We start from the raw sequence: 17,463 nt of genomic DNA, 5'->3' as shown, positions 1-17,463 counted from the left end.
GAGGAGAGTGCATTGAGGAGAGAAGGAATGCAATGTGGTTGCTATGAAAGTGAACTGTGTTTATGCGTGATCAGAGTATTCATTCCGCCGAAACAGTTGCAAAACGTTTATTAAACGGAAGCAAACGACACAGGGATAAAAAATATCTGAATTTTAGACTAACTGTTGGACTAATGATTACACCCTGGATAAGCTAGATGCAGGCATGAGTGTGCAAGGCGGTATTGAATGTGCCACTGTCTGTCCATACCACTGCCACTGTCTGTCCAAAATGCACAAATCTATTGGAGGAAGGGGCAGTAGAAGAGCAGCCATCTTGTGAGAAAAGCTGGTACCTCATCGATGGGGAATTCAAGAGACATAACTAGCAGGCCTTGCGCCGTACCTTCGCATGATCTGGTCTTGTGTGAATTTCACAAAAGATTCTTATTGTTCTGCAAGTTTTGTGTTGAGGATCTGTCATCAAGATATAGTCAGTCATCTACATTTTTTCTCCCAACCTGTGTGCACCTACATTGTAAACTTTAATTCATAGGCTAGTTTGTAGCAAACTCATGATGGGTATAGGGAAAACCTATCGATGTGTTACATTGAACTGAATGGAAAATGAATGACAGTCATCCATCATGCTGTAATAGAAATAAGGCCATGCTCATGAAAAAAATTATTGTCCTGCCTCATCATAAACGGCTCCGGCCGACCAATAGGAAACTCTACAAAAAATAATGTATGTATGTAGCGGATGTGAAACGGCTGGGTAACGATGCTTCGTGGGTGACTGTTGTTGATGTGTGCAGAGGGTCCCTGGTTCGCGCCCGGGTATGGGCGAGGGGACGGTCTGAAGTTATACTGTTACATTGATGCTGTTAACCCGGATCACTGGCTGCTGCGGAAAAGGAGGAAGGTCAAAAGGGGGGTGAGTGTAACGGATGTGAAACGGCTAGCTTAGTTAGCGCGCTAAATAGCGTTCACTTGCTCTGAGACCTTGAAGTAGTAGTTCCCCTTGCTCTGCAAGGGCCGCGGATTTTGTGGAGCAATGGTAACGATGCTTCGTGGGTGACTGTTGTTGATGTTCGCGCCCGGGTACGGGCGAAGGGACGGTCTAAAGTTGTACTGTTACATGTACATTTTAACTCTGAGATTATAACAATATGTTTCGTCACACAATACGCACACGCACATTACGGATGTTTTAGGAAGAGCTACCGACGCATATAAAGTTGGGGTATATAAAATACGCCGGAGAGCGTTTGTGTACAATCCACTGCCAGAATTGTAAAAAGTTTGGACACGTGTCAAGTGGGAACAGGCTGAATATGTTTGTGGCTGAATCCATTTTTTTGTTAAAGAGTTATAGTCGAAGCCTTCCCTGTTTCTGGTCCACACTCCAGTCCAGTTGGTGGCGGTAATGCACATTAAAGTTGGTTGCCAACCGCCATTTAAAAAAAAAATCCACAAAAGAAGAAGAAGAAGAAGCAGCAGCATAAGCGACATACAGGGAGAGGTGCGAAATGGAGGGAGGAAGATAGATATCTGACTTTAGAAGACAATAGACTGTAAAAACTATTGTTTAAAAAAAAAGCAAGAAGTAGCTTACATCTGGGTGCAACTGTCAAACATCAGATGAATTCATCGCCTAACAGTGGCTTTCAAAACAGGCTTAGGCTAAATCTTTTCGGGGAAAAAAAGCCACAAAGGAATAGGCCTAGTCAATCCAAATATAGCTAACTTGTATTAACTTGAGCATCAGTTTTCTTTAAAATATGGAAAGGCAGCGTTATGATTAGGCTATTTCAAAGCCATTTCGTGACTATGTGAAAAACAAGGTAAGTTGACAGCGTCACTAGCTAAAGCAAAAAAGTCATAAAACAGGATTGTTTACATTTTCTCCTGCATGAACAAATGCTGAAGTCATTCTAGTCATTTCAGCCCAAATATTTCGCGCTACCAGTTTTACGCGTTTACCTTTTAGTCGATATAAAAATCTCAGCCTAGGTGTAAAGCGGTTGTCCGTATAGCGACCAACTCCTATTGTAGATCTACACAGCCTGCGTTGCGATGTAGTCATTTTTCCTAAATATGTCGGGCAGCCAGTTTTACGGGTACTCTCTTGTACACAGCCTGGGTTTCGACATCACGGGGGATATTTATATATTCGGAAATTATCCTTGAAATGCACTTGTCCTTACTCGCACTCCTGTAGCGCACGTTGACGGGACGGTTATAGGGTGTCATTGCCAGTGCAAGTTACTCCATGTAGCACCTCTACTCGGGGGAATAGCATTGCTTAGAAACTACGACAGTGACTTGAGGGTAAGTACAGTATGCTTCTGTCAATGGTGTGCGATATGCTTGCCTTGTATCAGTTGTCTGCCTGTATTGACCTATCATTATCACACTTAAGTGATGCTATTGTCTTATGGACTGCTGTCAATACAGTATCGAGCCTCATAACCCAGTACTACAGTATACGGTACTCGGTGTCTACTGTAGAGATAATGTTGTATTGTACGGTAGTTATTCGTGCTTTAGTTTGAAAAAGTATGCTGTCTACTTTATCTTAAAACAGGTCAGCTGTTCAGATTTCTGTCTGACCACAATTTAGGCTATTCCACAATTTCTTATATTTCCTCAGTCATTGGCTAGTTCAGACAGGTTCACTTGTGATCAACAACTGCCTGACCCAGACACTTGAGGAGAGCTTGGCGAGGTTCCCCATGTTTCCTTTCATTTGTGGAGGAGGGTTGGGGTTTAGGGCTGTGGGGACATGTAGGGGGATCTGCTTGTGTCCCTGTATTTAGTTACAGACCATCAGTGATTTTGACACAGAGCCAGATGCGGTCAAAGTGTTGATTACAAGTATGATTGGTCGGCCCACTCCTGTTAGCTAAAGGTGAGGTTTGGTTCATTCACCGATTTTCTTAAGGGCACTAGGAATGTTTCTCACCATTTTGAGGAATCCACACTTCTACATGGACATGTTATTCTTAGTAGGGAGTCGAGCAGAATTTGAGTTGTTCTACGATTGAGAACCTCAAAAAACAAGAAATACAGAAACGCTTCAAGTAACTTTTAGGAATGCAGTTTGCCATACAGTTTCACTTCCTCCTAAAATGCCTCCCGCCAAATAAATCCTTCCGTAAAATATGTTCGCTCCAGCTTTAGTAATGACAGGTGAACAGAAGGTCAGGGCCATCTACTACGCCCCTTCACCCTTGCTTTTAAAATAACGGTTCTGCTCCTGAACAGTGTAGGTCACTTTTGTTTCGGGTTCAGGTCCTCAAAAAGTTTGCTTGTTTTCAGTTCTGTTCCCTGAACCAGTTCCAACCTTTTGATTTCCACACTGAGTTTGGAATAATACTGTGATATTGTAAAACTGATAATGAGCTTTTATTGTAAGAGCTGTTTGAAAAGACTGCCTCATGTCACCCTCTTTTGGCAGGATTTTGTTTTGGGCTGCTTGGTTACAGGCTGTAAATGAGTTAATAGACCAGTAAGACAGAGTTTCAAACCTCTCTGCCAATAACAGCTATTTTAAAATGTTCCCCTCCCCACTTAGACCACTCCCAGACAGTCCTAGCAAAAGTATTGCATGAGAAATGTTTCTTTGCTAAGAAGCCCCAGTATTTTTATTTTTGCATGATAGTTTTTTTATTTAAAACAATCACAGTAAGGTACTTAATTGTTACCCAGAAATGTTTTGATGTAGAGATTAAAAATGGCTGCATTTGACATTTTTTTTAAGGTGAAATTAATTTTAAAAAGTTGAAAATGAATGCAGATTTTATTTATAAGAATCTTTAGGGGTGCCAATAATTGACACCTATCCTTTTGAGAGAGAAACTATTGCATCTCTTTCTCTGAGTGAGTGTATTAGTATAAAATATCAGTTGATGTAGTCTTGACTTACTGTGCTGTATGTTTTCATATCTCACGCTCCTATTTGACACTCTATGAACTCACATTCCCCTGTCTGTTTTTTCTATCTCTCTCAGTAACGAGTGATCATGGAGAGCTTCTCTCCGCTGGTCCTGTCCATCGCCGCCACCAGCTTTGTGACGTTCCAGTGTCTGTTCCACTTTGTCAGCCCCTGGATCTCTGCTCAGTTCTTTCCTGGGTACCACCGTCTCAGTCCCAGACACACCATAGAGTGGAACTCCAGGTACAGCATCTGATCCTCTGAGAAATGATATTATTGACTATTCAATCTAAGCTCCTATCAGACAACCTATTGTATTATCATTTTCCCAGTTGAAGCATATTTCTGAGCGTAGACACTCTCAAATATCGTTGTCGAGAATTGTCCATATGCGTGGAATCCCACCGCTGCCGCCAAATGTTACGTTTAAGGAAGTATGCTTTTATGAGTATTTGTGTCTGTTTTTTGTGTTTTCTAGAACTGTGTCTACATTGCACGCCTTCATAGTGGGGCTTTTTTGTCTCTACATATTACTTCATGATGATGCAGTCAATGAAGACCCTGTCTGGTAAGAATCTCCCTGACTACTAAGTGTGCAATCCTTGGTAGAAAAGTCATATTTTGTACATTTGACACCATGCTTTCTTATCATATTTTCAACATGTGCTTTGTGCTATCTTGCCTATAGGGGAGATCCGTCACTGGTGAAAATAAATGTGGCCATAACCTGTGGCTACCTCCTATCAGGTGGGTCTACCACTTCAGACATGTCTAACCGTTGTATTACTTTGCATATTCCCATGGATTATGTTGACCCATACAGTGAGTTATCTCCCTTGTCTGTCTTGCAGATATGCTGCTCATATGTTACTATTGGCGGGCGATAGGGGACAAGTTTTTTGTAATCCACCACCTGGCAGCACTGTATGCTTACTACTATGTACTGGTGAGTTCCTTACTGACCCAGAGCAGAATGTGCAGGCAAGATGGGGAAGGGACATGGGCCAAGGGTGAACACACATGTAGTTTGATGGGATGGGTTAGAGTGGATAACAAACGTCTGGTCAGTGATGAAATAGTAGAGTTCCACTTTAGTCAGCATTGTATTTGGAACACTTTGATTTACAGTGTTGTTACTGTGTAATTGACCTACAAGTACATTGCTACAAGTGTTATTACTCAGTTTTAATCATTGCAAAATGTGTTTTACTGCAGTATTACCCAGTAATGGAACACTGTAAATTGTTTCCCTCCCCTCTTTGGAAGGTGCAGTGTAAGTAGCTACAGTTGTCAAGCACTTTTGATATGTTGCTTGTTCAATTGTATCTGTATGATATAAAAATCGCTAAGGATAGAGTTTAAACTAGGCATTGGGCTGACAATTTGAGTTGTATTGAGGAAGGACACTTTGCACTGTCTTTTGTGCATGTATGAGTCAGAAGAAATATCTGGAAGCTAGTTGGACTGAAAATTGTAGTTTTTGTTGCGTTTATTGCATATCTTTATTTGATGTACCACCGAAAGCTAGACAACAGTGTGTTTAGGTAGGTAGATAGATAGATAGATGACGGTTCACTCTTGGTCCTGTCCTGTGTAGGTGTTTTGGGCCATCAGGTTCAGTGGCTGCTAAGACTAACGATGATGACAATTGGGACCATTTTTTGCATGGAATGTGATGGCTTGTAGTGTGGGTTTCCAGGACACATTCAGCCTAGTCCTGGACTAGAAAACATGCTCAATGTAGAGTCGCCATTGAAAGTGCTTTTTAGTCCCAGACTGGGCCTAATCTGTGTCCCAGTAAACCATCCTGTAGATTTTCTGTCTATACTGCATGAAGCCTTCTCTTCACTCAGTCTGTAATGGTGATTGGTGCATGCTGCCTTTTTTGCTTGTTTTGACCTTTCAACCCTACAACCTATGCAACTATACAAAGAAAGGGACCTCTCATATATTTCCAAATGACCACTGACTTATTTTAGTAAACTCTACTGGCTAATTACTGGTCCCTTTTTTAGGTAATGTTAGAATGGATTGTAGAGTAAAGGTTATGAAATTGATCATGACATTAACTTATGTCATCCACATAGGTAGTCCATACATCTTTTATTTTCTCTAGAGTGTTTGTTCTCTTTTTCAATGTTGGGATGGGGGCTTTAATTGTGCCAGTTCTCACTAGTTGCACTTCTGTTTTGTTTAGGTATGTATTTTTTCTGTCTCTCCTCCACTAACGTGTGTGTTTCTGTTAGTGATGCACCGATATAACATTTTTGGCCGATACCGATATCCGATCTTTTCCTTGCCCCCCCCCCCAAAAAAAATTTTTTTGAGACCTTTTAAGCATTCTAGTACAGTTAAATAGTTAACACACACACAGCGGTCTAAGGTACTGCATCTCAGTGCAAAAGGCATCACTACAGTCCCTGGTTTGAATCCAGGCTATCACATCCAGCCGTGACTGGGAGTCCCATAGGGCGGTGCACAATTGGCCCAGTGTCGTCCAGGGTAGGCCGTCATGTAAATAAGAATTTGTTCTTAACTGACTTGCCTAGTTAAATAAAGGTTACACACACGCACCACACTGACCAAAAAGTTATTTTGTTGGCATTTACGTATGTCCTCATTACCAGTAAAACATAATCGAAATCTATTTCTTTCACTTACTTGCTGTTTGGTTGTTCATTTGTTCAGTCGTTTCATTCTCAACCAGGATTTCATGGGTCTTTGCGTGTCAAAAAAGATACACGTCAAATAACACTATTTGACGTGTCAAATAAGCTTGTTGACCAATCAGGACCTGAATGTGACTGTACGTCACATAATAATTTAATGAATTCATGAATTTCGTATGTAGTTATTACACTATCACTCGTATTTCATATGTCACAACGATTCATCGATACGTATGCTATGATGCTGGTAAAGTTGTCTCGCGCACCTACAGTTCTGGTCATAAAATTAAAATAAAAAAAGAAGCTAGCTAGCTCATGGATGCAAACATAGCAAAACGACAATCTGTTTCAGTAGCTATAGTTAGCTAGCTAACTATATAACTAGGTGTCATCCTCTAAAATAACCGTAATTTATAAGACAGTTCTTATTTGATTAATTAATGGTGGTTGGACCCATCTATGTGAAGCTAGCCACAATAAGGATTAGCCACAATAAGGATTAGCCACAATAGTGGACTTTGCAGTTAGCCTTCAAAATAAGAGCGTCATTGACAGGGATGCAAATGAATACAAATAGTAGAATTATGCCATAATTGAATAGATAATGCTAAACGAGGTTGGAATGTTATATAAAATCAACCAAAGACAATCAATCAATCAATAAAATGTATTTATAAAGTCCTTCTTACATCAGCTGATGTAACAAAGTGCTGTACAGAAACACAGCCTAAAACCCCAAACAGCAAGCAATGCAGGTGTAGAAGCACGGTGGCCAGGAAAAACTCCCATAGAAAGGCTGGAACCTAGGAAGAAACCTAGAGAGGAACCATGCTATGAGGGGTGGCCAGTCCTCTTCTGGCTGTGCCGGGTGGAGATTATAACAGAACATGGCCAAGATGTTCATAGATGACCAACAGGGTCTAATAATAATAATAATCACAGTGGTTGTAGAGGGTGCAACAGGTCAGCACCTCAGAAGTAAATGTCAGTTGGCTTTTCATAGCCAATCATTCCGAGTATCTCTACCGCTCCTGCTGTCTCTAGAGAGTTGAAAACAGCAGGTCTGGGACAAGGTAGTCTGGTGATCAGGTCAGGGTTCCATAGCAGCAGGCAGAACAGTTGACACTGGAGCAGCAGTACGACCAGGTGGACTGGGGACAGCAAAGAGTCATCAGGCCAAATAGTCCTGAGGCATGGTCCTAGGGGTCAGGTACTCTGAGAGAGTGAATGCTTAAATTCACACAGGACACTGGATAAGACAGGATAAATACTCCAGATATAAGACTGACCCTAGCCCCCCGACACACAAACTATTGCAGCATAAATACTGGAGGCTGAGACGGGAGGGGTCGGGAGATACTTTGGCCCCGTCCGACGATACTCCTGGGCCGGGCCAAATAGGCAGGATATAACCCCACCCACTTTGCCAAAGCACAGCCCCCACACCACTAGAGGGATATCTTCAACCACATCTTCAACTTACTATCTTGAGACAAGGCCGAGTATAGCCCACAAAGATCTCCCCCACGGCACGAACCCAAGGGGGGGGGGGGTCGCCAACCCGGACAGGAAGATCACGTCAGTGACTCAAGTGACGCACCCCTCCTAGGGACGGTATGGAAGAGCACCAGTAAGCCAGTGACTCAGGCCCTGTAATAGGGTTAGAGGCAGAGAATCCCAGTGGAGAGAGGGGAACCGGCTAGGAAGAGACAGCAAGGGCGGTTCGTTGCTCCAGTGCCTTTCGTTTACCTTCACACTCCTGGGCCAGACTACACTCAATCATAGGACCTACTGAAGAGATGAGTCTTCAATAAAGACTTAAAGGTCGAAACAGAGTCTACGTCAGTCACATGGATAGGCAGACCATTCTCTAAAAATTGAGCTCTATAGGAGAAAGCCCTGCCTCCAGCTGTTTGCTTAGATGTTCTAGGGACAATAAGGAGGCCTGCATCTTGTGACCGTAGCGTACATGTCGGTATGTACGGCAGGACCAAATCAGAAAGAAAGGTAGGAGCAAGCCCATGTAATGCTTTGTAGGTTAGTAGTAAAACCTTGAATTCAGCCCTATTCTTAACAGGAAGCCAGTGTAGGGAGGCTAGCACTGGAGTAATATGATAATCTTTTTTGTTAATTCGACAAAAATCTGTTGAAATCACACTGGATGTATTATTATTTTTTTGATTTTCATTGGGGGCATACTTATTTCACTGTACAGCCTTACCTATGGATTGTGGATCAATGACATGAGGTATCAGTCTACTCAGTGACACCCAGAGAACATTAGCATCGTGACTCTTATTGCGGGACTCTGAAACAACTGTGAATTGAGACACATTTATTGTCAACCTATGTGTATTGAACAATATTCAAGATGAAAAACAATACTGCGTGGATGTTTTTGGAGTCTGATAACTCTGAGGAGGACGTTGAGAAAAAAATATCTTGGGTATTGAGTAGACTGTTACCCCATTTCATTGATCTCCAATATTTAGGTAAAGCTGTACAGTGCAATATGAATGTCAATACACAATATTCTGACTGGGGAGGTGATTTCCCACAGTCACAGTCCCACGATAAGAGCTGCAACGCTAATATTTGCATAAACTCTTCACAGTTGTGTTCTGTGGGTGTCACCGAGTAGACTGAATCCCCATTCCATTGCTTCACAATCCAACCTTGTTTAACATTACCTAGTTTAAACATGGCATGATTCCACCAATTGTGACCTGCATCACTTTCAAAGGGGCACTTTTATTTTGAAGGCGAACCGCAAATTCCACGATTGTGCCTAATCCTTATTGTGGCTAGCTTCACGACACATAACCTAGTCCAGTCGACCCTCACTAGTCAGATGAAGCTAGCTGGCTGCTTATAACGTTAGCTTTGGGCAACAGGGTTAAGGAGCTGGCTAGCTATTTATTTTCATGAACTGAAGTTCAAATTCAATAGGCGAACAACAACTGGCTACCTAGCTAATACTTACAAGGATTCCTAAATCATTGCTAAGAATAGTGAAAATGACGGCAGTTTCTATTGGTCATTGTTTTCAGGCTGGTTGTATTGGTGCTAGCTAGGTACCAACCTAAAGCTAGCTAACTACCCCAGAAGTTGCGGTCAAACAAATAATGCTTTATTACAAACGCGGTATTGTAAACACATCGTTTGTGGCCGGTGTTTGCTCATTTGCAGACTTTTTTGTACAGCTTTGACAGTGCAACTAATAGTATTGGTGGCACATGGCTTGCACGTGCATATTCAAAACACACAACATTCTCTAATAGAACTGTGTTATTTGACGTGTCGAATTTAAAGCTTATTAACCGCAAATAGTGTTATTGTCAAATAGTGTTATTGTCAAATAGTGTTATTTGACGTGTGTATTTTTTGACACGCAAAGACCCAAACGGCATTCCATAGTATGTCGTGAAGCTAATAGCAGTGTTTAACTCCGGTAGACCAGCATCTGAACAATAACGTACTTGGTAACGTTAGTGTGTACCGGTGCTCGACCAGTCGCGAAAGCCAACATCACCGAAGACAGAGAACGGTTGATTATCAAGGGCAATGAATTCCATTATCTTAGCGTTAATGGATTTCGCCTTTGAGTTGTCTCACTGTAATTTTCTTTACTCTTTCAAATGACTGCTCGACTTGTTGACTGCTCCATCCACACAGCAGACGTTGTGGGCTAGGTTAGGAATGCTGTGTTGCAGGTGTAGCACAAAATTTTACGCGGCGTCATTACATCATGTACCTACGTTTATATAGGTATACACATCAGCTTTGACATTGGTTTTTCACATCGGCGTTAAACTAGACATTGGGCCGATACTGATGTTGGCATTTTCTTTTTAGCTAATATCGGCCGATTCCGATATGTTCACCGACATATCGTGCATCCCTAATGTGTGATCAATTAACCTAGTTTGTGTCTCTAACATGCTAACTATACAGTACATGCAAAAAATGGCCTAAACAAAGAACAGGCCTGTGTCAATTGGCTAGGTACAGAAGGGGGGCCCTTCCTATCTTGTCTGTAGTGGATTCTGTTGTGGTACATTGAGCACATGTTGCCTAATAACAGTATGGACTTACCAGTACTTAGAGGTATGAGCATGCACTGCTGGAATGTTCACCACCACCACTTTTTGTACACATTTTGAAAATGTCTGTGACCCAAGTTTATTAACTGTGTCATAACCCCAGTAAGTGCACCTACATTTTTCCTTCTTAGAGATCGTACAGTAAGTTTTACGATCATGATTTATCCTGAACTCAAATATTATTGCGAGTACTTCTCTTGCCATTATTTTCTTTGCACTTTGTTCTTTCTCTTTTAGAGCATAGGAATGTTGCCTTATTTTGCTAACTTCCGTCTGGTCGCAGAGCTTTCCACTCCTTGTGTGAATCAGCGGTAGGTAACTTCAATGCCAAATAGACTCATGCACGTGCGCAAACTCGCACGCACAACATTACCTGGGAAGTGGAGGGAACCTTGTAAAGTAACCATTTGGTGCCCTGAATGTATTTGCAGAAGGGCTTTTGCCGTTGGTGGTAGTGCATTTAACCATTTCAGAAACCGTATTGACCCTTAATGTTTAACTACTTATAATAAGTCAGTCCAGACACACCCAGCCAAAAGCTTGTATCGGACAGCATTATTAGAGACCCTTGTTTCATACTTAAACACATTTGAGTCACATTTCTAATTGTACACTATTATCCTGATTTAAATCCAACAAAGACAAAATACAGATGCAATGTTAAAGAATTGTACTTCAAATCTTTCAAGTGCTGGGTATATGTGCCTTCAGAAAGTGTTCACACCCCTTGACTTTTTCCACATTTTGTTGTGTTAATTACATTTTTTTCATCCATTTTGAATTCAAACAAAAAAGAATCACCCATATACACACACAATACCCCATAATAACAATGTCAAAACATATGTTTTTAGAAATGTTTGCAAATTTATTGAAAATGAAATACAAAAATCTCATTTACATAAGTATTGCATAAAATGTCTAAATATGTTTTCACTTTGTCATTATAGGGTATTGTGTGTAGATGGGGGCCGGGGATCTATTTGAAATCATTTTGAATTCCGGCTGTAACAAACAAAATGTAGAATAAGTCAAGACAGTAGTACAATGACTTTTACCATGTCCCCTCCCATCATGGTGGAAGATTGTAGTGTAGTGATACACATTTTACATAGGGCTGGTCATTGAATACTGGGGACTCTTTCTGAAGGCACTGTATATATGTGTAATGTAGGTGACCTTTCTGGAACAATGCCAGTTGATATCCATGACTCCCATTACAAAGTGAGTTCATCTTCAACTCTTATCTCACTCTGTCACCATCCATAACTGTACTAACTATCTATCTTTCAGCTGGTTCTTTGAAGTGCTTGGTTATCCAAAAAGATCATTACCAAATATGGTCAACGGCATTGCCATGACGGCATCCTTCTTCCTGGTGAGGATAGCGGTCATGCCGCTGTACTACAGCCGGATGTATGCCGTGTACGGGACGGAACCCTTCTACCGGGTGACCTTTGGTGGCCGCTGTGCCTGGATGGGCCCCAGTTTCTGTCTAGACATTATGAACGTGATGTGGATGCATAAAATGGCCCGTGGCTGCATTGGTGTCCTGCGTTCTCCTGGAAAGGTGAATGTGGAAAAGCTGCAGAATGGGAAAGTGCACTGAGGGATAGAAAAAGGCAATGGTGGTGTTATTTTATTGTATGTCTGCTTCAAATGGTTCATGGACGTTTTTGGATCAAATGGTTCATGGACTGGAAATGTCATGAGAGTCCCTATTATCCCGTGACCAGCCCTAGGTAAATTGCCTACCACTACACTTATCTGCCCAGAATACTTACAATTAAACAAGCGCTAAACTCCTCCACCATGATGGGAGGGGACATTGTAAAAGCCATTGGACTATGTCTCCTCTTGGTCATTACAGTTAGAGAGTAAGTGAATGGACGGTGTGATATCATGGATGGAAACAGACAGACAAATACTCTTGTCTGCTGGACCCTTTTGTTTCTAAATTGTTTATGTCCACTCAAAGGTGTCTTGTGCATATTGCCAAAATGATATGAACGGACATGGACGAGAATGGAAGAGGACCTCACATATTTTTCTAATGTTTATGAAGCTGTAAAGATGGCTCTTGCACAAATATCATGAGATATATATATATATGAACAAAAATAACATATTTACTTACCTAATTACTCATTAAATCTGTGTTTTCACCAGCATTAGAATGTAAAAGATGTATGTTAATCAGACTCCTACTGAAGTCTCTCTGCTCAGGAGCCTGCTCATGTTTGTAACATACAGTAGGCCTAGGAATTATCAGTCATGTGCATAAATTATCAGGGTAGATTAAGACAAACCATAGCAAACATGCCAGATTGTGTCATTTTATCTCTAGAAGTGACCTTACTGAGTGATTTATGATATCAGCCATGAAAGTGCACTTATGTCTAACCGACACACACACAGTAGAACTTCACACAAGCAACTTTGCAGAGTTAACAAATTATTGATCATACTTCATTATTAACTGTTGAAACAGCTTCGTAATGTGAAATCCCTGTTGGATTTCTGGATGAGAATATGCTATTTATCGTGACATTTACAGCCATGGTAGTTTTAATATTTCATTTAAAAAAAAAACACATTTTAGTAATGTACTCTTCTTTGAGTAAGTGATAACTAAATGTCCATAGCTGCTTTAAATAGACTTCAGACTATATACGTGTTTGCTTGTGTCTGCTGTTGAGATGTCCTGTTCTCTTGTGGAGACAATGCGGAACTGCAAACATTGTATTTCCCATTTTGCCAAGACTGAAAGTACTCGAAGGGAGTACAGTGGGCAAGGCGCATTGAGCAATATTCATAAACAAATGATTGATGTTAACCTTGTTTTGGTGTAATTCGGTCATCACATTGTTTTGTCTATACTTATGGCTACTTTGCCCACCATTATTACCTCCATCTGTTGTAAAAAATAAAATGTAAAAACGTGCTATTATGCATGCGTGTATTTTTTGGGGAATTTGAATTACATTAAATACTTTGATTCACTCACAATCATTTAAAAAAGTTATCCAGAAAACATATGTTTATTTACTGCAGGGAATGTTGGCACGTTTTTCTCATTGGGAGAATCTCAATTGCACACTCGCCGCGTATTCTCCTTCTCGAAACCCATTTGAGTAGAAGGTCAGAGGGGTGGGACCTCTGGCTTTCTCATCCAATGGGTTTTGAGAAGGAGGCAAGGAGAGGACGCGAGGAGAATGCAATTGAGATATATTTTGGGGCGGAAGGTAGTTTAGTGGTTAGAGCGCTGGGTCAGTAACTGAAAGGAACGAATTCCTGAGCTGAAGAGGTAAAAATCTGTCGTTCTGCCCCTGAACAAGGCAGTTAATCCACTGTTCCTAGGCCGTCATTGTAAATAAGAATTTGTTCTTAACTGACTTGCCTAGTTAAATAAATAGGCATATGTTGCACGTCACTACTTCACAGGAGAAACATTTGAACATTATTTGTTTTAATCAAAATGCTTTCTTTGGCAGAAATGCCTTCTGGAACATTTGAACTTTCATGTGCCTTAATAACAAACGTGTATGCCATCTGTAAGTATGAAGACAATTTTTAAATTACGAGCCTAGTTGAACTTCATCAACAACTATGAAAATGATAATGCCAGGACGCCACCCAGGACAAACACTTTGGTGGAAAGCTGCTGCCATCTCATGTGACAAAAGCAGCAGTGTGGCGTCTCTACAGGTAATAGATGACAACACTTGGTATGTAAAGCATAAACAACCATCTTTTGATTATTTAATTTACTTCCGACACGATTGGCACTATTATTAATCTCACATGATTTGTGTATTTTCAGAGGAATGTGTACTGAGGCTGTCTTCCTTTGGGAATCTGGAGAGATTGCTGGTGGTTAAGGACAGAACTGTAACGGGTCAACATCCCACAGCTGGTTGGACTGAATTGAGGTGGTCAGTCACAAATGTAGTCAATTGGATGGGACTTCCAACTTCATTTGTTGATCCCTCTTGGTGACCCTGTTGGAGTCAAGAAGAAGACAATTGACTACTTAAAAATTGAGATTGCCTCAATTGCGCTGTACATGCTGTCACAAACTCTATAATGGTACAGATGCAAAGTTGAGTACCCTATCTCTATGGTCCCAGCTCGCTGTGTAGTATCGTGGGCCGCGCGTCAAACAGGCTATTGGCGGACTGCTGTGAGCAAGTTAGCCAACTGTTTATGTTTATTACTGTAAACCATAATACAATAGTTTGTTTCAGAGGATTGATTTATTAAAGTAATAGACAACTATTTCACATAGCCAGCTGTTTCTAAACAAACGTCAAACCGACTTGTGTGCTGATGGAATGGGAGTCCTAACTCCATATAGCACGTTGGGGCGATGAAACGGGAAGCCCACTCTATTTTTTAAATTTTTTTTTTAGGAAGCCCACTTATTTTCATGAAGGAAGCGTAGTGGGCGGGGGACCGTTGAGCAAGCGTGAACAGGGCGGGACCAAAGCTGGGGAAATGTTTACTTTTGTCACATACTCTGCAACATCACGTTGCTATTGAATAATTTAAGCTCACTAGTTTGCAGCCCGTGCTGGATTGGTTGTTGATACCTAACACTACCTAGCCTGCTTGCTATTACCAACATGAGGGCAAATCAAGCTTTGCTATTCGGGTTTCCCTGTGGGGGTCTGTTGGCATGGCACAGGGATTTATTGTACTACTGTGAGGTCACCTCTGCTGATTTATTTAAAGGACAATCTACTCCAAAATGCATGAACATTAAATTATGCTATCTTCCTTTGAATCGAGGACAGTTTAATTTTATCTCCTGATCTCAATTTCATCACCAGCCAATTCTATGTTAACCCCAAAAATAATTTAGATAGTGTAACATTACTGTATTTTAGCTAACAATTATTACACACATTTTATTAATAGAGTTGGCTTCCAGGATTACAAAATGGCTAGCTAGTTACCTTGGAGGTTTCTCAGATGATTTGGATTTGATAAGAATCTGAGGAAGATATGTCATTTGTTGCCACTTGTCACTCTGATCTTAAAAGCTTGTTTCAGCAGACATTAAAGAATACAAAATATATAGGGGAAACACAGCTGAATCAGGTTGATACTGTGTGTAGCCAATAAATCATACAACTAGTCCGACGTTAAGTGTTACAGTTTGCGGACTGCCGTTGATACGACGCTGCTAATCAGAACATTTTAGACCAACCTTTACTTACCGATTTTACATTTTCGGAAGACACCGTTGTTTTATAAATGTGTGTCTAGTTGCAAGTGGTACTCCCCAAAAATATTTAGAATATTCTACTTTTTTCACGGTACGCGGTAATCTTAGCTGCCGTATTTCTCGCATTTCCAAACATCTTTGCAGGAACTAGTCATTTCTAAGCGCCAGGGTCTCGGCCACATGAAGAAGAGGACACAGTGCGACCCAAACAACACAAACAAATATTTTCCTATTTTCCACACACACAAGATGACCATTAGTTGTTCAACATCTGATTCAACAGTTTCCACTTTCAGGGGTGAATGCTTATGATTGTACAAAATATGTTCCACCATCGACACACTCAATGACATCAGTGCTTTCATTTGTTTGTTGTAATGTATTTTGGCCTTTCATCTCAGGTGCAATAGCACCACCACCAGAATTCCCTGTGCACAAGGGGTCCGCCCCATCCCAAGTCGAGACCACCACAACCCCCCCAGCAGCTCCAGCAGCAGGATCAGCACATCAGAACCGGGCCTATGAGTTTGTGGAGTGCCCCATGAAGGCAGAAGACAGAGAAATGTGTGTCTGACATTGAAATGGCAAACATAATACGCAAAGCAGATAAATGTTTTTTTAGATGCATTGTGTATTGTTCTTAATACTGTATAATTACAGTACTTGTTACTCCTATAAGTATAACAACTCGGTAATAAGAACACTAACGTGTTATAGACATTAAAAAACTTTTAAAAAACTGAGGTAGTGAATTTGGTGTACTTCCTCTTTTTTTTATCCAGGAAGTTGTTGGCTAATGGCTAAAATGTATTTAAAACCAGTCAGTTACAAGATAGGAGCTACTACAGCAATAAATACAGAATTGTTACATGATATGCAATGCTTCCATACACCGTTACAGCGGTGGTAATGGAAAGTCAGACAGCTAATTTTCAACAAACCTTTACATGCCGATACTTCCTTAGTTCTCAACTTGGAAGGCACCAGTGTCTCTCCCATCGCATGTTGCAGGTGGAACGTTGGAATTTATCAAATATTCCTTTATTAAATTAAATACATTTTTGCTTCATGAAGTAATCCAATAATGCATAGGAAGCCATTTTGTCTATTTCTTGTCCATTGGTCAAGACAGGTGAGGTGTCCACCCCAAAGTGCTGCATGTCATGAGCATGACACAGAAATTAAGCATTGCTTTGAATGACATACACCTGATGTAACTGGAAATTCTGTAGGCTACATCGCATGTGGATAAAGAGAAATAACAAAAAACGATGCGACGTAGCCTACAGAGTTTCCAGTTACATCAGGTGTATGTCATTCAAAGCAATGCTTAATTTCTGTGTCACACTCATGACATGCAGCACTTTGGGGTGGACAACCAGCAACACGCCCTAGGTCAGCCTTTTGATCTGTCAGTGTCCCAGATCCCCTGGGCGGTACAGGTCAGAACTGGGTCTACCCCTCGGAACAGTTCTGGAATGCCATGGTGAGGAAAGGGTGAGTGGACCAATCACAACACTGCTAGAGGAAGAAAAGGGTTTT

General features: G+C 41.0%; 1 protein-coding gene across 3 annotated transcripts; it reads left to right on the top strand.

Annotated features, from left to right (window-relative positions):
* The first annotated feature begins 1,456 nt into the window (after window positions 1–1,456).
* Window positions 1,457–13,635, top strand: LOC139386509 (TLC domain-containing protein 4-B-like). 3 transcript variants are annotated; one of them, XM_071132088.1, is made up of 7 exons: window positions 1,457–1,504; window positions 3,996–4,162; window positions 4,398–4,487; window positions 4,608–4,666; window positions 4,771–4,865; window positions 10,929–11,002; window positions 11,985–13,635. In XM_071132088.1, exons 2-7 carry the CDS (start codon window positions 4,008–4,010, stop codon window positions 12,298–12,300), a joined length of 789 nt encoding a protein of 262 aa, XP_070988189.1. In that variant the 5' UTR covers window positions 1,457–1,504; window positions 3,996–4,007; the 3' UTR covers window positions 12,301–13,635. The 3 variants fall into 3 exon arrangements, with proteins under 3 accessions (XP_070988189.1, XP_070988187.1, XP_070988188.1); XM_071132086.1 differs by having other exon boundaries at window positions 1,465–1,826; XM_071132087.1 differs by having other exon boundaries at window positions 1,486–2,313.
* The last annotated feature ends 3,828 nt before the right edge of the window (window positions 13,636–17,463 follow it).

Source organism: Oncorhynchus clarkii, chromosome 28 (assembly GCF_045791955.1).
Source record: "Oncorhynchus clarkii lewisi isolate Uvic-CL-2024 chromosome 28, UVic_Ocla_1.0, whole genome shotgun sequence".
Classification (NCBI taxonomy): domain Eukaryota; kingdom Metazoa; phylum Chordata; class Actinopteri; order Salmoniformes; family Salmonidae; genus Oncorhynchus; species Oncorhynchus clarkii.
Note: the sequence above shows the minus strand (reverse complement) of the source record. Positions and strands in the feature narration are given on the sequence as shown.